General features: G+C 61.7%; 2 protein-coding genes across 9 annotated transcripts in view; both read right to left on the bottom strand.

Moving 5' to 3' along the window:
* TPM3 (tropomyosin 3) overlaps nt 1–3,339 on the bottom strand; it is a 31,462-nt gene extending 28,123 nt beyond the window's left edge. For 6 of the 8 annotated variants that reach the window (XM_032793669.2, XM_032793667.2, XM_075071013.1 and 3 more), the window contains exons 1-2: nt 3,128–3,338; nt 1,806–1,931 (exon numbers count right to left, since the gene is read on the bottom strand). In XM_032793669.2, the coding sequence (XP_032649560.1) occupies nt 1,806–1,931; nt 3,128–3,241 (240 nt within the window). In that variant the 5' untranslated portion in view covers nt 3,242–3,338. Of the gene's footprint in view, nt 1–1,805; nt 1,932–3,127 lie in introns of all 8 variants that reach the window. The other 2 variants (XM_075071014.1, XM_032793670.2) reach the window with 1 other exon arrangement.
* The window catches only part of NUP210L (nucleoporin 210 like), a 121,741-nt gene that overhangs the window by 79,200 nt on the left and 26,189 nt on the right, over nt 1–16,352 (bottom strand). The window lies entirely within an intron of this gene.

Genomic DNA, 16,352 nt, shown 5'->3' with positions numbered 1-16,352 from the left:
CAGCTCTGGCCACACTTTCTCAGTTCTCCGGTGATGATCTGTGCTCGAGGGTTAGGGTTAAGCACCCTTATTCCTGAAGCCAGACAGCCCAGCCTCCCGGCAGGAGTGACCACCAGGGCTAAGGAGAAAATCCTGGGTAGGGTGTCATCTGTGTGCCGTCCGCCTTCCCTGCCATCTGTCGCCTCTCTGATTATCACCTGCAAGTGCTTTAACTGAGCAGAGATCAGCAGAGAGAGACAAAAAGCACCCTGCACACACAGCCAGACATGCATGGGCCCATAAGTGCGTGCGCACGCACCCACCCACCCACACGTATTCACTGCTGCTCCTGCCCCTTCTCTTTGCTCTCCCTCTCCCCTGTGGTAGTGCCACCTCCAGTCATTCGTCTGGCCCTCACTCTCTCCTCTAGAGCCTTCCTCACTTTCTAGCTGGGAATGAATCCTCGGGCAGCTGCATGGGGTCTGTCTCAGGTATCTGAGGCCTGGCCTGCCCTGGGGTGTGCTCCTGTTCCAGCCCTGGTACAGCTGTGTGGGCACAGATCCCTGGTGTAGACAGGTTAAAACCCCTTTAGAGCAAGATCTGCACCAGGGCACAGGTTAGGCCGGTTTCCCAGACGGGACAGCTCCACTGGTGGAAACAGCAGCCATGCTTGTCGGCCCCAGTCCCAGCAGCTGGATCACGGCTGAAGCTCCCAGTGCAGGGAAGGCCTTTAACAGGGGAGGGTGACTAATTCCTCTCGCTCCATCCCAGGGGGGTGGTGGGTGGGGGCTGCACAGAGGCCATGGGTAAAATCCCATCTGCATGAACAAAGCAGACCAAAGCAGCATCCTGGTCCCCATGAGCATGCAAGGCCCTGGAGGGGCAGCGCCGGGCTATCTCATCTCATGTGTCAGCCTGAAACCCAAGCTCTGCTTGAATAGACAGGTATGTGGGCAGACTATTAATACTGCCTGCGTAAGCCCAGCACTCGCATGCAGCTGACGCACAGACCCAGTGACAGGTTTCTGTCAGGCCGTGTGCCCAGGTCCCATTGTGGGGGCAGCACCTGGCTCCTGCCTGAGGAAATCCTTGGATGGCATCAAGCTACTGTAGCAGTTCTTATGTGCCCCCCTGCCCCAGCCTTCAGCAAGTTATGGGGAAGGGAGATGCAGCCAGGGTGCCCAACTGAGCTCTGGCTACCAGAACGGCCCCTCGGCAGCTGGGTGTTAGATAGAGAAGCCCTGAGGCTGCTCTAAGTTATGCTAGGGACAAACGAGGTGCCAGCCAGCCCCAGGACTGGGGGAGCATACAGCTGGAGTAATGCCACCTTTGCCTCCTTCACTTCAGCCCTGTGATGAGCACGGCTCAGCCAGCAGGGAGGCTCCAGCCCAGTGGTGTCAGAGAGATGGAGCTGACCTCTGGTGCCCAGCCCTGGGTCTCCCTCTCACCCCAGAGAGCTGCTTGCTGAGGCAGGGGCTCCAGGCACTGCTTCCGTTGATGCTGGTTAGTTTCTTCTCTAAAGAAACAGGAACAGAAGGTAACACAGGATGGCTGGACAGAGTTCAAGCCCGGGCTGTGGGAGGTGTGGTTTGCTCTTAATGGCAGCAGCTCTGCTGCCTGAGGAGTTCAAGTTAGAGCAGCTGCTTTTACAGGCTGCAGGAGACAGAGAGGGACTGTGTGTGTGTGTGTGGCCTGTTCCTGGGTGTGACTGTGTATGTGTTATGCAGACATGTGTGTCACCATGCATGGCTGTGTCACTGTGCGCGTGTGCGTCACTGGGTATGTGCTCCCAGGCAGGTGGTGGGGCCTGACGTTGCCATACGTACGTCTGCTGCCTTCTTCTCAGCCAGCTCCAGCTTCTCCTGGGCATCTTTCAGGGCCTCTGAGTATTTGTCCAGCTCGTCCTCCGTCCCCTTCAGCTTCTTCTGCATGGCCGCCAGCTCATCTTCCAGCTGCCAACGGCATGAGGGGTCATGTTACAGCTGGCACCTGGGAGCTGCTGCCCACCCAGCCACCCCGGTTTAATGGCTTCTGCAGAGCTGCCCTCCTGAGTCGTCTTCCTGGTGCGCTGCGGCAGGATGTCAGAGCCCAGGTTCCGCCAAATCCCAAACCCATCTCCCATCCCTCTAGCTGTGACTCTGGACTCCACAGCTGAGCTGCTGCTGCATTGCTTCCTGGGGAAAGGCAGGGCTCAGCTGGGCGGTGTGTGAAAGGCTAGAGAAAAGCTGCCCTTGTGGAACTGGAGCAGGCTTCAGCACTGGGCACACAATGTGTGTTCGTGTGACCCACCATCTATGGGAGTGGGTTTGTGAGTGTGGTATTTATGGGGCACACAATCCATGGAGTGGGTGGGTTCAGGACATACAATCTGTGTGTGCATACGCTGTATATTGGGCACAGAACCCAGGCTGTGTGTCTGGGCGTGGCACACACGCCATGTACCACATTCTTCCCTCAGGTACACAGCTCTAAGTTCCCAGTGACCCCCCAGACTCCAGCGCCACGCGTGGCAGTGTATGTACCTGTGTGTGTCAGTGCATTTGGTAGGCAGCTCTAAGTTCCCCGTGACCCCCCAGACTCCAGCGCCGTGCGTGGCAGTGAATGTACCTGTGTGTCTCAGTGCATCTGGCTGCGAGACGGCATGTGTGTGTTTGCCTGGCTGACTGGCAGTGTCGTGGGTATGGATGAGTGTGTCTGGAGCAATCTCTGCGTGTGCCCAGGCGTCCGGGAGATGACGGGCATTCCCAGTTTGTGGACCTGTCCCCTCCCGGGTCTACTGCACCCCCCAGGGCTAGCGGCACTTGTACCCACAGACTCAGCTCCTGCATGTCTGTGCCCAGGGTTGGGGGAGCCGAGGGCAGGTCCCGCTCTGCACCCCTGAGGGACGCCGACACGCAGCAGTACTCCTGCTCCAGAGATACGGGATGAGCCCCATCCCAGGTGGAGAAATAGGAGCCTCCCCAGTGTTGGAGTGAGTCTCCCCAAGGGGGAGCCACTGGGTTCCTGGGGGAAGCTGCCTTTCCCTGGGGTAAGTGCCGCTTTCCACCATGAGGGGGGCGAGAGGCTACTAGGTCTCTGTCCGGGGCAGAAGCCTGCCCCCAACCCTGGGGACGGGGTGGATTAGGGACAGCGTCTGCCTCTTTCCCACCTGTTTGCTCCTCTCCTCCGCCTGCTTCTGCTCAGCCTCCGCCTGCTCAGCCCGGTCCAAGGCGTTCTCCTTGTCCAGCTTCAGCATCTGCATCTTCTTCTTGATGGCCTCCATCTTCACCTGGGGGGCTGGGGTGCCTCTGGCTAGCGGGGACTAGCAGCAAGGTAAGGATGAGTCGGGCTGGGGCTGCTGAGTGCCTGGCCCCCTCCTTGGCCGAGGGTTTTATCAATACGCCCCTGACAGCTGGCTCGGGGCCTTTGCCTTTCTTGGACTGAGCCGCCTCCTCTCACTCCCGAAATGTCTGTCCACAGGGCCCCATTGTCTCAGAGCCCGCTTGGGGAGCGTGGGGGTTGGGGGATGCCTGCTCAGTGACTTCATGGACAGGGCCATATTTGGGCCCCCGTGGGACAGCTGGGAGATGGTTATAAAAAGCACAGGCAGCTCTGTGGGCTGGGGGTGATGGGGGGAGATCCCCTGCTTTTCCAAGGGTCACAGAATCCCAAAGCCAGAGGCTAGCCCAGGCCAGAGACCTGCCCCCACAACTCCTAGGGCAAATCTTTGGAAAACAGCCAATCCGGAGTCCAAACGCGGACGTGATGGAGAATCCCCCCCACTGGCCTTGGGACATTGTTCCAGGGGTAAAGCTGTTCGCTGACGCTGTCCGACATCGACACCTTGGGTCCAGCCTTCATGTGTCCAGGGTCACCTGCCAGCCCTGGGATTGTGTCAGACCTTTGGCAGCGAGACTGAAGGGCTCGTTATCCCTGATCTGTTCCCTGTACTGGTACTTGGTGCCGGCCAGGATCATGCTCCCCTCTCCAGAAAGAGACACTGGGTGAATATGGACCCTTCTGCCCTCTCTACAGGCAGCAGAGCCTGTGGGTCTGAACAGAAGATGGGAGCCAGGTCTGGGAGGGAAGGCCAGTGGTTAGAATGGGGGGAGCTGGGAGCCAGGACACCTGGGTTCTATTCCCAGCTCTGGACTGGAGTCCAATGGTTAGAGGAGGGAGGGAACTAGGACTCCTGGTTTCTGTTCTGAACAAGTGTCTAATTCTGTGACCTCAGGTGAGTCCCTTCCTCTCTTTGAGTCTGACCCTGGCCGGCTTTCCAGGGGATTCTCCCATTACCAGATAAAGACCTTTGCAGATGGAAGGCACCATGGGGCCTTCTCATGCACCCTCAGTGGGGCTGCACCACGCTCACCCCACTATTCCTGTCCCACTGGGGGGAGCTAGCCACTCCACAAGCTTCATAGAGGGATGGGGCAAAGAGGCCTGGTCCTGTTCCTTTTGGGAGAAGTTCCCGGGGGGCCTGCAGGGGAAAAGGGCAGGGAGCCTCATAGTGAAATCTGCAGCTGGCGAGATTCACTGCCCACGGGCTCTCCCTAGTTCTGCAGGCAGCGCAGCTCCCAGGCAAAGCCCTCATGGGGCCTGAGCCAAAGCCTGTGGGAACAACTCCGGCTGACCTGAGCGGGCTTCAGCTGAGTCCTGGGAGCAGGTGCCCCTCCGCATGGCCCTGCCCGCTCAGGCCTGACATTAGCACTGGCCCCGCCATGGCCAAGGTGTTTACCTTCCCAAGATCAAAGCAGGGGGAACGACAAGGGCATGAAGGCAGCCCCACTGAGAGAGCTGGGCTTAGCTGCAATGCCGGGCTCTGTGTGTGTGTGTGTGAGAGAGAGAGAGAGACACTGACTGGGAAGCAGCTCCCATGGCCTCCGCATGATGGGGAGAGAGGGGGCTGGACACACTCATGGCACCTGCCCCTGGGGCACAGGTGTGGCCTGCAGCTGCTGCCAGGGCCCAGGGGAGGGCAGCAGGTGAGACAGGTGTGCAGGGGGAGCCTGTGCTGCAAGGGCCTGGAGATGCTGTATGGGGGCACAGGAATGGTACCCCCAGGCTGACTGGCTGAGCCACTGGGGGCTCCGAGCCCTGCAGGCTGATGGGCAGGAATGGGTGTCCTGTCCAGGGACGCATGTCTCTGCTGCCCACAGTCTGCCAGGCCCCACCTCCCATCGGACAGTGCGCTCCTTAGCTCACGGCGCTGGCCTTGGAGGGCAGCCTGTGCCCTGAGCAGGAAAACACCCTCTCTCGGTCGCACTGCCCCTGCTGCACTTTGCTGCCAGCCCACCCGCCCGTTCTGCACCACCACCCCATGCCCCCGGGGGACGGATAGGGGCAGGGATGTCTGAAACCCGGGGTCAGTGAGGAACCTCTGCCCCTGTGTTTTAGCTGCATTCCTGGAGGATTTGCGGTGTCCCAACCCTAGGCCAAGCCCCTGGCTGTACCCCACCGCCAGGCTTTGGCCCAAAGCACCTTCTTCTGTTCATGAACAGCTGGGGCACCTCAGAGATAGGGCAGCGTGGCAGGGGGAGCCACTCTGCTCTCCGTGGGGGCCTGTGTTGGGCAGGCAGGTCTGGTGGCTTTATGGGGTGGCGCCAAGAGCTGGGGGCGAGGGCTCTGCCCAGACAAAATCTCCGCTGCTTCCCCCCATTACTGCTCTGGGCTCTTCAGGGGGCCCTGACCCCCATGCCTGAGGGTGGATTTCCCAGTGACGAGTGTGAGCCAGGAGGTGAGCCTTCAAAAAGCTGCCCCTTGCACAGCCGGATCCCCGATGCCTGAGGAGAGCCAGGCCAGGCCCTGTCCACAGAGGACCAGAAATGTGGCCTCCATCAGGCCAACGTAGCCTCTGAAGCACACAGCCACAGACAGCATCACCAGTGTGTGTGGGGGACACGGCCTGGCACCCCGGACCAGGCTTGGGGAGGCTGGGGACGGGGCAGGCGAAGTGAGCGGCCCACATGGAGCACCGCTGGCCCCCAGCCCTTTGTTTTTGCAGCGCGCTACTTCAGAGCTTGAAATAAACCCCAGGCGCCTCGGAGAACAACCCCCCAGCGAGGGCGGCGGGCGCAGGGCCATGTTCATTCCATTCCTGAAACCGAAAGCTGACAGCTGGCGCGTGCATGACACCGCTGCCATCCCAACCATCCGCCAGGAGATTCCAGCCACCCAGCCAGGAGGTGGGAAGGGGCCTGGGCCCGGCCCGATGCCCCAGCCTAGGCCCTGGGTGCCATGGATGACAGGTGGCTGAGGGGGGCAGGTAACCCAACCCCATCTTGGCAGCAGGGCCAGGAGAGACGGTGCTTTGTCTGTGTGTGGGGATGGGGGCTCAGCTCAGCCCACTGGACTCAAGGGATGGGGGCATCAGTTCTATTGCCCCTCGGTGGGGATGAGCCCCAGGGGCTGTGCTGCTCCCTGCCCCATAGCCGGGGAGCACAGGACTGGTGCCCATGGAGAGGGCCATGTCTGTCTCAGAAAGGACTGAGGCCTGCAACTAACAGGTGTCATGTTTCCTTGGGCAAAGTCCTGGCTGTGCATGGCCCCCTCCCCGTGCTGGGATCTCAGCCCTCCTGTTTGCTTTGGCCCTGGGCAGGCGAGAGGCCTCTCCACCAAGTGAAACAATGGCCATTGAAGGGGAGAGGATCTTAAACAGCTTTATTGCAGCAAGGAGGGGAGGCAGCTGTAAGGGAGGGAAGGGAACAACAGGAGGGAGAAGGGCGGATCCAATCTGAGGGGAGCTGCCCCCCACCCCAGGTCAGTGTCACAGATGGTCCCGGGCGCGGGGCTTGCTGGGAGGCGGAGCCAGGCAGGTGGAGAGAGCTGATGGCATCTGCTCCGGGGCGGTGCTGAGCGGCCCTGGCGCCGGAAGAATATGTTTGATATTTAGTTGGTTTTCCAATAAAACAACCTAATATCAAACATATCAGCCAGCAGCAGGGGCAGGGTCCGGCCCTGGGGCACTGCGGATGAAAAGAGGGAGAGCATGAGGGTTAACAGCCCCCGTCCCGCCTGGCTGTGTCTGGGGCCTGCTCCCCTGGCTCAGCATAGAACCAGGGAGGAGCAGAACGGGCCCCCTCCCCGCGCCCCGTCCCCCACCGGCTCCATCCTGTGCAGTCCCTCGGGGGGGCTGGCTCCTTCCCTAGTGGGAGGGGAGCGGAGTTCAGTGAGACGAGGGGGACTCCTGGCCACCCCATGCCTCAGTTTCCCCTTCTGTACCATAGCGCTAAGGGTCCTGAACCCCTCACCAAGGGGCTGTGTGGCCTCGTTCGTTGCTGTTTGTACAGAACCTTGAGGGCCCCATGGGGAGGGGACTACAGAAGGGCAAGGGGTCCCTGGGATGCCTCTGGGGAGCCACGTGCCCCATCAGCACCCCCCACTCAGCCCCCTGCCCCAGTGCATTGGTCTCCTGGGAAATTAATCCTAGCCAGAGCCTGTCCCCTGTCCCCTGCGGGCCAAAGCCATCCCCAGTGGAGCTGGCAGCCACTGAGTCACTGGTCAGGGAACCTGGCCGTGGGTGTGATCATTCCTTGAGGGAGCCACTTAGGGATCTGGGGCAAAATCAGTACTTGGCCCTGCTAGTGAAGGCAGGGGGCTGGACTCGATGACCTCTCAGGGTCCCTTCCAGTTCTATGAGATAGGTACATCTCCATTAGAATTGGGAGTGCTGCATGCTCTGACACAGACCCCCCCATGCCCATATCCGCCCCATGATCTCCCTGTCCACCCACATCCCACAAGTATCCTTAAATCCCCCCATGACCCTCCCAAGTCCCCACATGAGCCCTAGATCCCCCATGACCCTTCCACATACCCGCATCCCTCCGACGCCCCCATTATCTCCACACACACTCTCAACACATTCTCCCCATGCACACTCCTTCCCCCTACACCAGCAGGATCTAGGCCAGCAGGACCCTCTGCCCCCCATCTCTCTGCAGCCACTTGTCACGGAGTGTGGGGGAGTCAGGGCCCTGCACCCCCCACTTCCTGCCATTCACCGCGACTCTCAGCCAGCCAGTAAAACCGAAGGTTTATTAGACGACAGGAACACAGTCCCAAGCAGGGCTTGTAGGTACAACCAGGACCCCTTAGTCAGGTCCCTGGGGGGAGAGGGTCAGGGAACTTAGACCCCAGCCTTGGAGTTCCTTTAATTTTCCCAGATCGTTCCAAACGAAACCCCCTCCAGCAATCTCACCCAGCCTTCCCCCGGCTCCTCCAGCCTTTGTCCAGTTTCCCCTGGCAAAGGTGTCATCTGGCCCCAATCCCTCTCCTGGCTCAGATTACAGGCTCAGGTATCATCCCTCAAGTGAAGTCACCCCCTGCTCTCCCATTCCCCATGCAGACAGTCCCTATAAAGCTCTCCTGCAACATCCCCAGGTCAATCCTCCCGAGTCCCTGCTCCGTCACACCACTCAGCCGCTGGAGAGGACCAGGAGAGGAGAGCGGTTCCTGAGGCCTGGCCAGCTGGCAGGGTCCTTCTCTTGTGTCCATCCCAGCTCCCCTCTGCACACACATGCCCCAGCCATGCCCCCACACCTTGTGCTGCCCATAGCTGCTCCCCTGGCCAGCATGGCTGTAGCCACCCACCCTCAGCTGAGTCGGGCTTGAGATGTCTTGGTTGGGAGGGAGATGCAGTGTAAGCAGCTGTCCCTGGGGGACGGACCCAGGGCCACCAAGCCTGCTAGACACAGGCACCGATCAATGTTCCTGCCACCCACCAGGGTCTGGCGTTACAGACAGGAGCACGTCACCCCTAGCACCAGGCAGGAGCACGAGCCCCGTTGTCTGATGGGGAAACTGAAGCACAGACTGGGGAAGAGACAAGAGGTCAGTGGTCAGAGAAGCCAGCTTCCTCATTCCAGCTCTGCTCCCTGCCCATCCTCCCAGCAGCCGGCCCTGCTTCCCGGGGGTGTCGGGGCTACTGAAGACTAAACCCCCCCACCCACCGTTCTGTGGCACTGACTGGTCCGTCTCCAGCTGCCCACTTGTGCCATGGGGACGAGGACGCAGCCCAGACCCACCACCCAGACGAGAGAGCCCCATGGATGGCTGCCCAGCGCAGCACACGGCTCACTCCTGATTCACCTGCTCTGCCTGCGAGGGTCCGTTCTCGGAAAACCCAGCTCTGTGCGGGAGTTTGGGGGGGGCTGCTGGATGGAAGCATAAGGCCCCCCCTTCATAAAAGCCTCTCCCAGATGGTGCTGCTGACAGCAGGGTCTCCCCCAGGTTCTGACTGCACCTTGTCTCCCCACACACACACCCCAGACCAGGGATAGCACCCACCCCCTGGGTCCTGGCTAGGGAGGGGTCTGGGAAACTCCTCTCGGTACCGTGACACAGAGCAGGTCAGGACAGTCACGTATCTGGAGGAGTCTGGTGGCCTCAGCCTGGAGGAGCCCAGAGGCTCTAGTGATGGGCACAGGCTGGGACCCATGGACAGGCAGGTCTGAGAGCCTGCCTGGGGACTTGTGGGAGTGGCCGTGTCCTGTGGATGGAGCGAGGGTGTCCAGGGCTAGATCTCTGTGACCCTCAGCAGCTAGAGGTGAGGCTTTGCCCCTGCTATTCAGCCAGGGCAGGTGGGATGGTGGGTGCCTTCAGACACCTCCGCTTTGCCACACTGAGCTCTCCCGTCACAGAGAGGAGCCACCAGCTGCCAGGGGTTGGGGCCAAGGCAGGAGCGCTGGGCCCTGGAGAGCAGCCGAAGCAGCACAAGCTGGGCCAGAGGCCCATCCTCCAGCGCCAGGGGGAAAGGCAGCTTGCCCCATGTCTGTGACTGGCCACAACCACCCCTGGTGTTCCCTAGGCTCCGTGCCCCCTCACTGCCGTGCAGGTGCTGGCAGTCCATCCCAAGAGACAAGGGTGGGTGCTGGAGCCGTGGCCTTACCTGAGCCGGGCATGCTGGCTGGGTGATCCCCGTGTGGCTCTGGGTCGGGCTGCACGCGCAGCTCCGGTTTATAAACGCACTCGGCTGCGTCCCGTGGGGGGAATCGCACACTCGAGTGGCTGGACCATGCACACGTGTCCTCGTTCCCAGTAATTACCACCCATCAATCCCCATCCCCCCGCCTTCCAAGTTAAATTATCCCTCAATCAATGCTGTTCGATCCTCTCGCCCTGCTGCCAGCTGCCCCCAAGCCACGAGCCGCTAGCCTGCACCCCGTCGATATCAGGAGCTGTTTCCAAAGAACTCCCCACCCCGACCCCAGACCCCTCACCGGCCCGGCACCGTGGAGACGCCTGAGCATGTGGGGGCAGAGGTGTGAAGTCCACAGGGGTGAAGCCAGGTGGGGCTTGACCCTCCCAGTCACAGGGCTGAATCCTGCTGTCCTGGTGCAGAGAAAGCTCCCCGCCCTCCATCTCCAGCCCCAGCAGGGTGAACTCTGCCCTGCTCCAGCAATTGGTGGCTAAGGCACCCAGCTGGCCTGCGATGGCAGCACCAAACTCATCCTGCCCGGGAACGTCTCCCTTTGCCACGGTCAGGCCCCAGGCTCCTTCCCCTTGCGCTGCTCAGCAGGCAGCGAGCTAGTGCAGGAGGCAGCAAGCTCCAGCAGGGGCCACTCACGCACACAGCAGCCAAACAAGATGGCAGGTCTAGCGCCCCCCCCCACCCCCCAGGATGCGACCCCCCCTCCCCACCATTGACCCCTGTGCAAAGCTCACCCCCTGAGCACCTGGCACCTGGCACACCTGCATGGCAGGATGGCTCTGCCTAAGGTGGCTGGGTCAGTGCTGGGTCAGTGGGGCGATGCTGGGGGACACAGCCCTGCTGGAGGCGGCACCTTTCAGCTAAGGACCATCATCAATAGAATGAATTAATGGAAACATTGAGTGCCTGCCCCTCATGGACACTGGAGACCGTGCATCCCGACTCACCAGCGTGCGGGATGGGGGTGACCCTCGGCATCCTGCCCAGAGTCAGCTCGGAAATTACACTCCACCGCATGAATTCACACTTCCTTGCCCAAACTGTTGGGAGGCTGTTCAGCTGCCGTTGTGCCCTAGTCCAGAGGCAGCCGCATCTCAGCACCAGGTGAGCGTCCCTGTATAAAGAGCTGTCACATCCAACCCCAGAGGCAGCCACATCTCAGCACCAGGTGAGCATCCCTGTATAAACAGTTGTCACATCCCACCTCAGAGGCAGCCACATCTCAGCACTGGGTGCGTGTCCCTGTATAAACAACTGTCACATCCAACCCCAGAGGCAGCCGCATCTCAGCACCGGGTGAGCATCCCTGTATAAACAGTTGTCACATCCCACCCCAGAGGCAGACGCATCTCAGCACTGGGTGCGTGTCCCTGTATAAACAACTGTCACATCCAACCCCAGAGGCAGCCACCTCTTAGCACTGGGTGCACAATCCTCATATAACTAGCTGCCCATGCCCACTCCAGATGTGGCACCTCCATGGCGGAAGCAGGCTAGCAAGAGTCATTTGGGGCCCCTCCCATTTCACTTTATTTACACATTACAGACGTTGTGGGGGCCTCCTAAACGTGGGTCCCCAGTACAGTCTCACTTCCCCCAGCCCGGGCTGGAAGGGCAGAGTCTGGTTCTCGTGTGCTGTTATGGCTGGAAGGCGCTTCAGGCCGGGAGAGGAAACTAGGGTGCGTTATTGGCCTGGTGCGATGGGGCCAGTGTATTGGAGGACAGAAGCTTGGGGGGGGTTGGTACCTGGCTCACGGGTTAAGGCCTGGCAGCTGTGGGGGATAGGGGGCAGGGGCGCTCTGGGGCAGCCCCTTGTCGCTTCGCTTCCCACTGTCTCGCCCGCTCCCATGCAGCTCAGGGCCCGGTGTCTGTGCATGCAGAGGGGACCTGGCCAGGTCACTGGGTTGCTCCCCATGCACCGGCGGGGGGGAGCTCTGACGGGCTGGGCAACCCTGCGAGGGGCAGTGGGGCCTGCAGCACTGAAGGGATGGGTGGGGAGGGAGCTGGAGCCCCTGGGGTGAGCTGTTCTCATTGGGGAGCAGAGAGCTGTGCCTGGTTCTCCAAGGGCTCGGCACCAGGACTCTTGGGTTCTTGCCTGTCTCTGGGAGGGGAGTGGGGTCTGCCGGATTTTGGGGGAGGGGGGAGCCAAGACTCCTGAGTTCTCTTCTCAGCTCAGTCACGGACAAGTCCCTCCCCCTCTTTGTGCCTCTGTTTGCCCAGCTGCAAAGGGGGGTGATGGCAGAGGGCAGAGGGCAATTACAGAGGGTAAGGTGCCTACTTCTGCTCTCACCCCCATGCAGCTCCCCTGGCCTTGCCCTGGAGCCCAGCTGGCATCAGCAGGGCAGGGCCAGGCTCTTCCTGGTGGTCTCCCCTCGCTGGCGATGGGCGGGGGGCGGCGTCGGAGGCTCTCCCTCCTCAGGGCCCAGCTCTGGTGCAGCCCATTAGTTCCCACTGCTGCCTCCCCTGCTGACACATTGATCTGTTTGTCCTGATTGAGTCCCCCCCCGACCCGCAGGACACTCTGACCTTGGGAAAGTGACAGATGCCCCAGGAGGGGGGGGATGGGAGCCAGAGAGCAGCCCCCCCTGCTCTGCCCATCCCCAACCCCAGCGACTCGGGGGCCCAGCCCCCCCTCAGCCACAGGAGCCCCAGAGCCAGCCCGGTGCTCCACTGGCAGGTCCTGTCTGCTGGGCACCTTCCCCAGCCCTGCCTTGGGGCCCTCTCCCCTGGGCCAGCGAGGGCTATGGGGAGGCGGATAGGTCCCCGTGCTGCTGTGACCACCTCCTGCTGGCTGATGGAGGGAGCTGCTCTGGGCTTGGTCCCAGCCGCAAGCGGGGAGATGTGAAAGGAAGAACGGGGCTTGGGGGACCTTCAGCATCCCCGTCCCCAGCTGGGAGAGACGAGGAAGGGAAGGGAAAGGCACAGGCTCCCTGCATGGATCCAGGGCATGAGCCACTCACCGCCCCTTGCGCTGCACCCCGGGCTCAGCTGGCCCCATCTCCAGGGACAACGCTGGGCACTGCAGGGCAAGAGTGCCCCACATCTGACCGAGCTGCTGGGGAGAAAGGTGGGGTGGATGGGGCACGCCCAGGCAGGGTGGGTCTCCGGGACGGGGGTGGGGGTGTGCCATGGGCCCTGGCTCATGTCCCTGGTGGCTGATCTGATGTGAGCCGACAGCCACACTAATGAAAGGCCCCTCTTGGGAGGGTGCCGCGGGCTTGCTCCAGCCCTGTCAATACGCTGAGCCAGGCTGGGCGCTGACAGCCCCTCGGGTGGGGAGCCACCAAGGTCAGGCTGAGGGGAGAGACTCAGCACAAAGTCCAGGATTGGAGGGCAACAAACCCAGTGCAGATCCATGGGCCATGGGGTGTCCAGGGGGTGTCCAGCTGGGCTGCAGGCCCATGGGCTCCAAGGGAGAGCTGGGGGGCGGGGGGGGGCTGCCCACATTTTCAGACCACTCAGGAGTGTGTGTTTGGGGGGGACGACCCCCGAGAGAGACCAGCATTTCACTGCAGCCAGCAGCTCCCCCACTTCCCTCTGCACTGGGCCGGTGCCACCTGCCCCCTTCCCCCCCATGCCAAGGGGGGACCGTGCTGCTCAATGAGAACAGAACACGAGGGGCCAGGCAGAGCCAGGTCTGTGGGACCCCTTGTGCATCTGGCTGTGCCCGCCCCCCCCCCGCTCCATCCCCCAAGCGTGTGGCCAGAGAGACAGCTGCTAGGGGGAGGGGGTGTCATGTGTGGCCTGGCGGCTCTGCTCCATGCACTGTCCCTTCACGTGGGGCCATGCTTCTCCCCCCACCCCGGTGCCTCCTCCCTGAACTGCTCGCTCCCAGCCTGAACCCCAGGGTCTGAGGGGCGCCTGACGGAAGCTGTGCCAGGACCCCAGGGCCAGGCTGCAGTCGGGACCCATCCCAGGTGCCATTGAGGGACCTGTGGGCTACTTGCAGGCATGGGGGGGGGGGCAGAGGGCCAGGGAGGAAGCCCTCCCTCCATGTGTGACCCCCTTCCCCAGGGGATGGGGGCATTCCTGGGGGAGAGACTGGGCCTTGTTCCCCCATTGGCAGGGAGGATCCAGGCTCCACAGGCTGAGCTGGCCTGCCCTGGGCTCATCCCTGCCAAACAAGCCTGCTCCCCGCTGGCTTTTCTGGCCTGGGAAGCCGGGACCCAGGGAGAGGGGGGAATCATCAGCTGAACGGGAGCTCCCAGTGCCAGCTGTGAGTGGCAGGGCTGCTGCCGTCCTGGGGCACGGAAAGGGGCAATGTGCGTGGAAGCAGCGAGGACTTTTCTCTCTGTACTTGGCACTGGAGTGACCGCAGCTGGACGCCTGTGTCCAGGGCTGGTGCCCGCAGTCACAGGAGGACGTGGACACGTTTGAGAGAGTTCAGCGAGGAGGGCTAGAAAACCTGCCATCCAGGACGAGACACCAGCAGCTCCATGTGTTTCGCTGAACAAAGCGACGGCTCAGGGGTGACTTGAACCCAGGTGATGTACCTGCCTGGGAACAGCTGCTTGCTCTGGGCTCTCCAGTCCAGCAGGCAAAGGCCTGACACAATCCGTGGGCTGGAAGACGGAGCTAGGCAGACTCAGACTGGACATAAGGGGCAGATTTGTAATTAACCCCTGGGACAATTTACCCAGGGCTGGGGGAATTCTCCATCGCCGTCCATGCTACAGCCCAGCGGGGCCAATTTCCTGAAAGCTGGGCTCTAGTCCCATCGGCGATCATTGGGAGCAGGGGGGGCCATTGGATGAGACAGTCATAGTGGTCCCTTCTCGCCTTGGACTGTAGGAATCAGCCAGGGCTGGGGAGACAAGTCGGGGGGAAAAGGAGAAGGGGGGTTTGTTCTGCAAACCTTCCCTGCCCCTGAAAGCCCCTGATCCCTCTGCTGGAGCTGGGGGAGAAGCCACGCTGGCGGGACGGGGCAGGCCCAGCAGCCAGAGCGCAGGGTGAGTGATCCCAGGGGATAAATACAAAGGCCCATGACATGCGCCTTTTGTTATCTGCCCTTTCAAGCCGGAGCAGCTGGCCTGGCTCAGTGCGGCTCCTGGAACAGGCCCGTGGCCCTGAGGGTGCGTGTGAGCTGTGCTGGGAGTGTGTGACATGTCAGGGTGTGTGTGTGTGTGTGTGTGTGAGGGGTCAACGGTGCCAGGGCGGAGTGTTCAGTGGGTGCAGTGAGGGAACATGTACGCATGTTGGGGGGTGCATGGGGAGGTGAGTCCGTACCCTGGGGATCCCCTGCTGAGACCCCCCCACTCTGCACTGACAGTGCTGGGTGGTGTCTCCTGCTTCGGCCAGTGACCCCAGGTCGGGGGTTCGAGCTCCAGGGGCTGCAGTGAAGCCAGGCTGGGGACAGAGCCAGGCAGTGCATCACTGGTCGTGGAGAGAGCAGGTTGGCACCTGGGTGCTGTGCTCTCACCAGGGGGAGTGTGCATGTGTGTGAGTGCACACACGCGTGTGTGCATGTGTCGCGTGTTCAGACATGCTTCCTCTCGTACCCAGACCCCTCCTTGCTGGAATGCTGCTGCTCCAGTTCCCTCTGCACCCCTCAGCCACAGCGTGTATCCATCGCTGCTGAGTCCAACATCCCTTCCCTGAGCTGGGGTGACCTGGATCCCGGGGAGGGTTCCTTGGACACCAGCCAGCCAGCAATGGGGGCCTTGCACCCCACAGGGAGGAGCTTCATCACTCTGGAGCTGGGAAATCCTGGCCTCAGGGGTGGGGGTCCCCACAGCTCTAGCTAACCCCACCCCACGCGGTGCTAAGCCCCAAGGGACAGGGCCTTACGCTGCATGAGACCACCAGCTGCGGTTCTGACACACAGGGATCTGGCTGCCCTACGCTGCTAGCTCATCTCCACCGGGCAGGTGCTGCCGGGTTCCCTCCCTGCAGCCCAGCAGGAGGCTTGGCTCACCCCGGGCTGCTCCAGGACTTTGTTGTCTCGCTTCTAGTTACATTAACCCACTTGGCCACCAGGTGTAGGAGGCCTGGGAGCCAGGACTCCTGGGTTCTGTCCCCAGCTCTGGGAGGGGAGTGGGGGCTGGTGGGTGAGTGGGCGGGGGCCTGGGAGCCAGGACTCCTGGGTTCTGTCCCTGGCTCTGGGAGGGGAGTGGGGTCTGGTGGGTTAGCAGGGGGCTGGTGGTGGGGGAAGGGGACCGGGAGCCAGGACTCCTGGGGTTTTCTGTACCTGGCTGCACCACTAACTTGCAGCATAATCTTGGTGCAAGATCCTTCTGTGCCCCCTGCCTCAGTTTCCCCTCAGTACAGTGCTGATAATGATGCTGCCAGGCCACTGGGAGGCTTCCTGCCCAAAGTGCTGTGAGGCCTTGGGATGGGAAGGGCAAAGGGAAGCCTAAGCTCTCTTGGGAATTCTAGTGACACAACCAGCTTCAGTGCGTGGCCAGTGCCAAGTGCCCTGAAGCCGGCCCTGAGCTGACTCTGTGCCCACATGGACGGGAGTTGC

Source organism: Chelonoidis abingdonii, chromosome 11, assembly GCF_003597395.2.
Source record: "Chelonoidis abingdonii isolate Lonesome George chromosome 11, CheloAbing_2.0, whole genome shotgun sequence".
NCBI lineage: Eukaryota > Metazoa > Chordata > Testudines > Testudinidae > Chelonoidis > Chelonoidis abingdonii.
The sequence above is the reverse complement of the archived record's forward strand: the minus strand, read 5'-3'. Positions and strand labels throughout refer to the sequence as shown.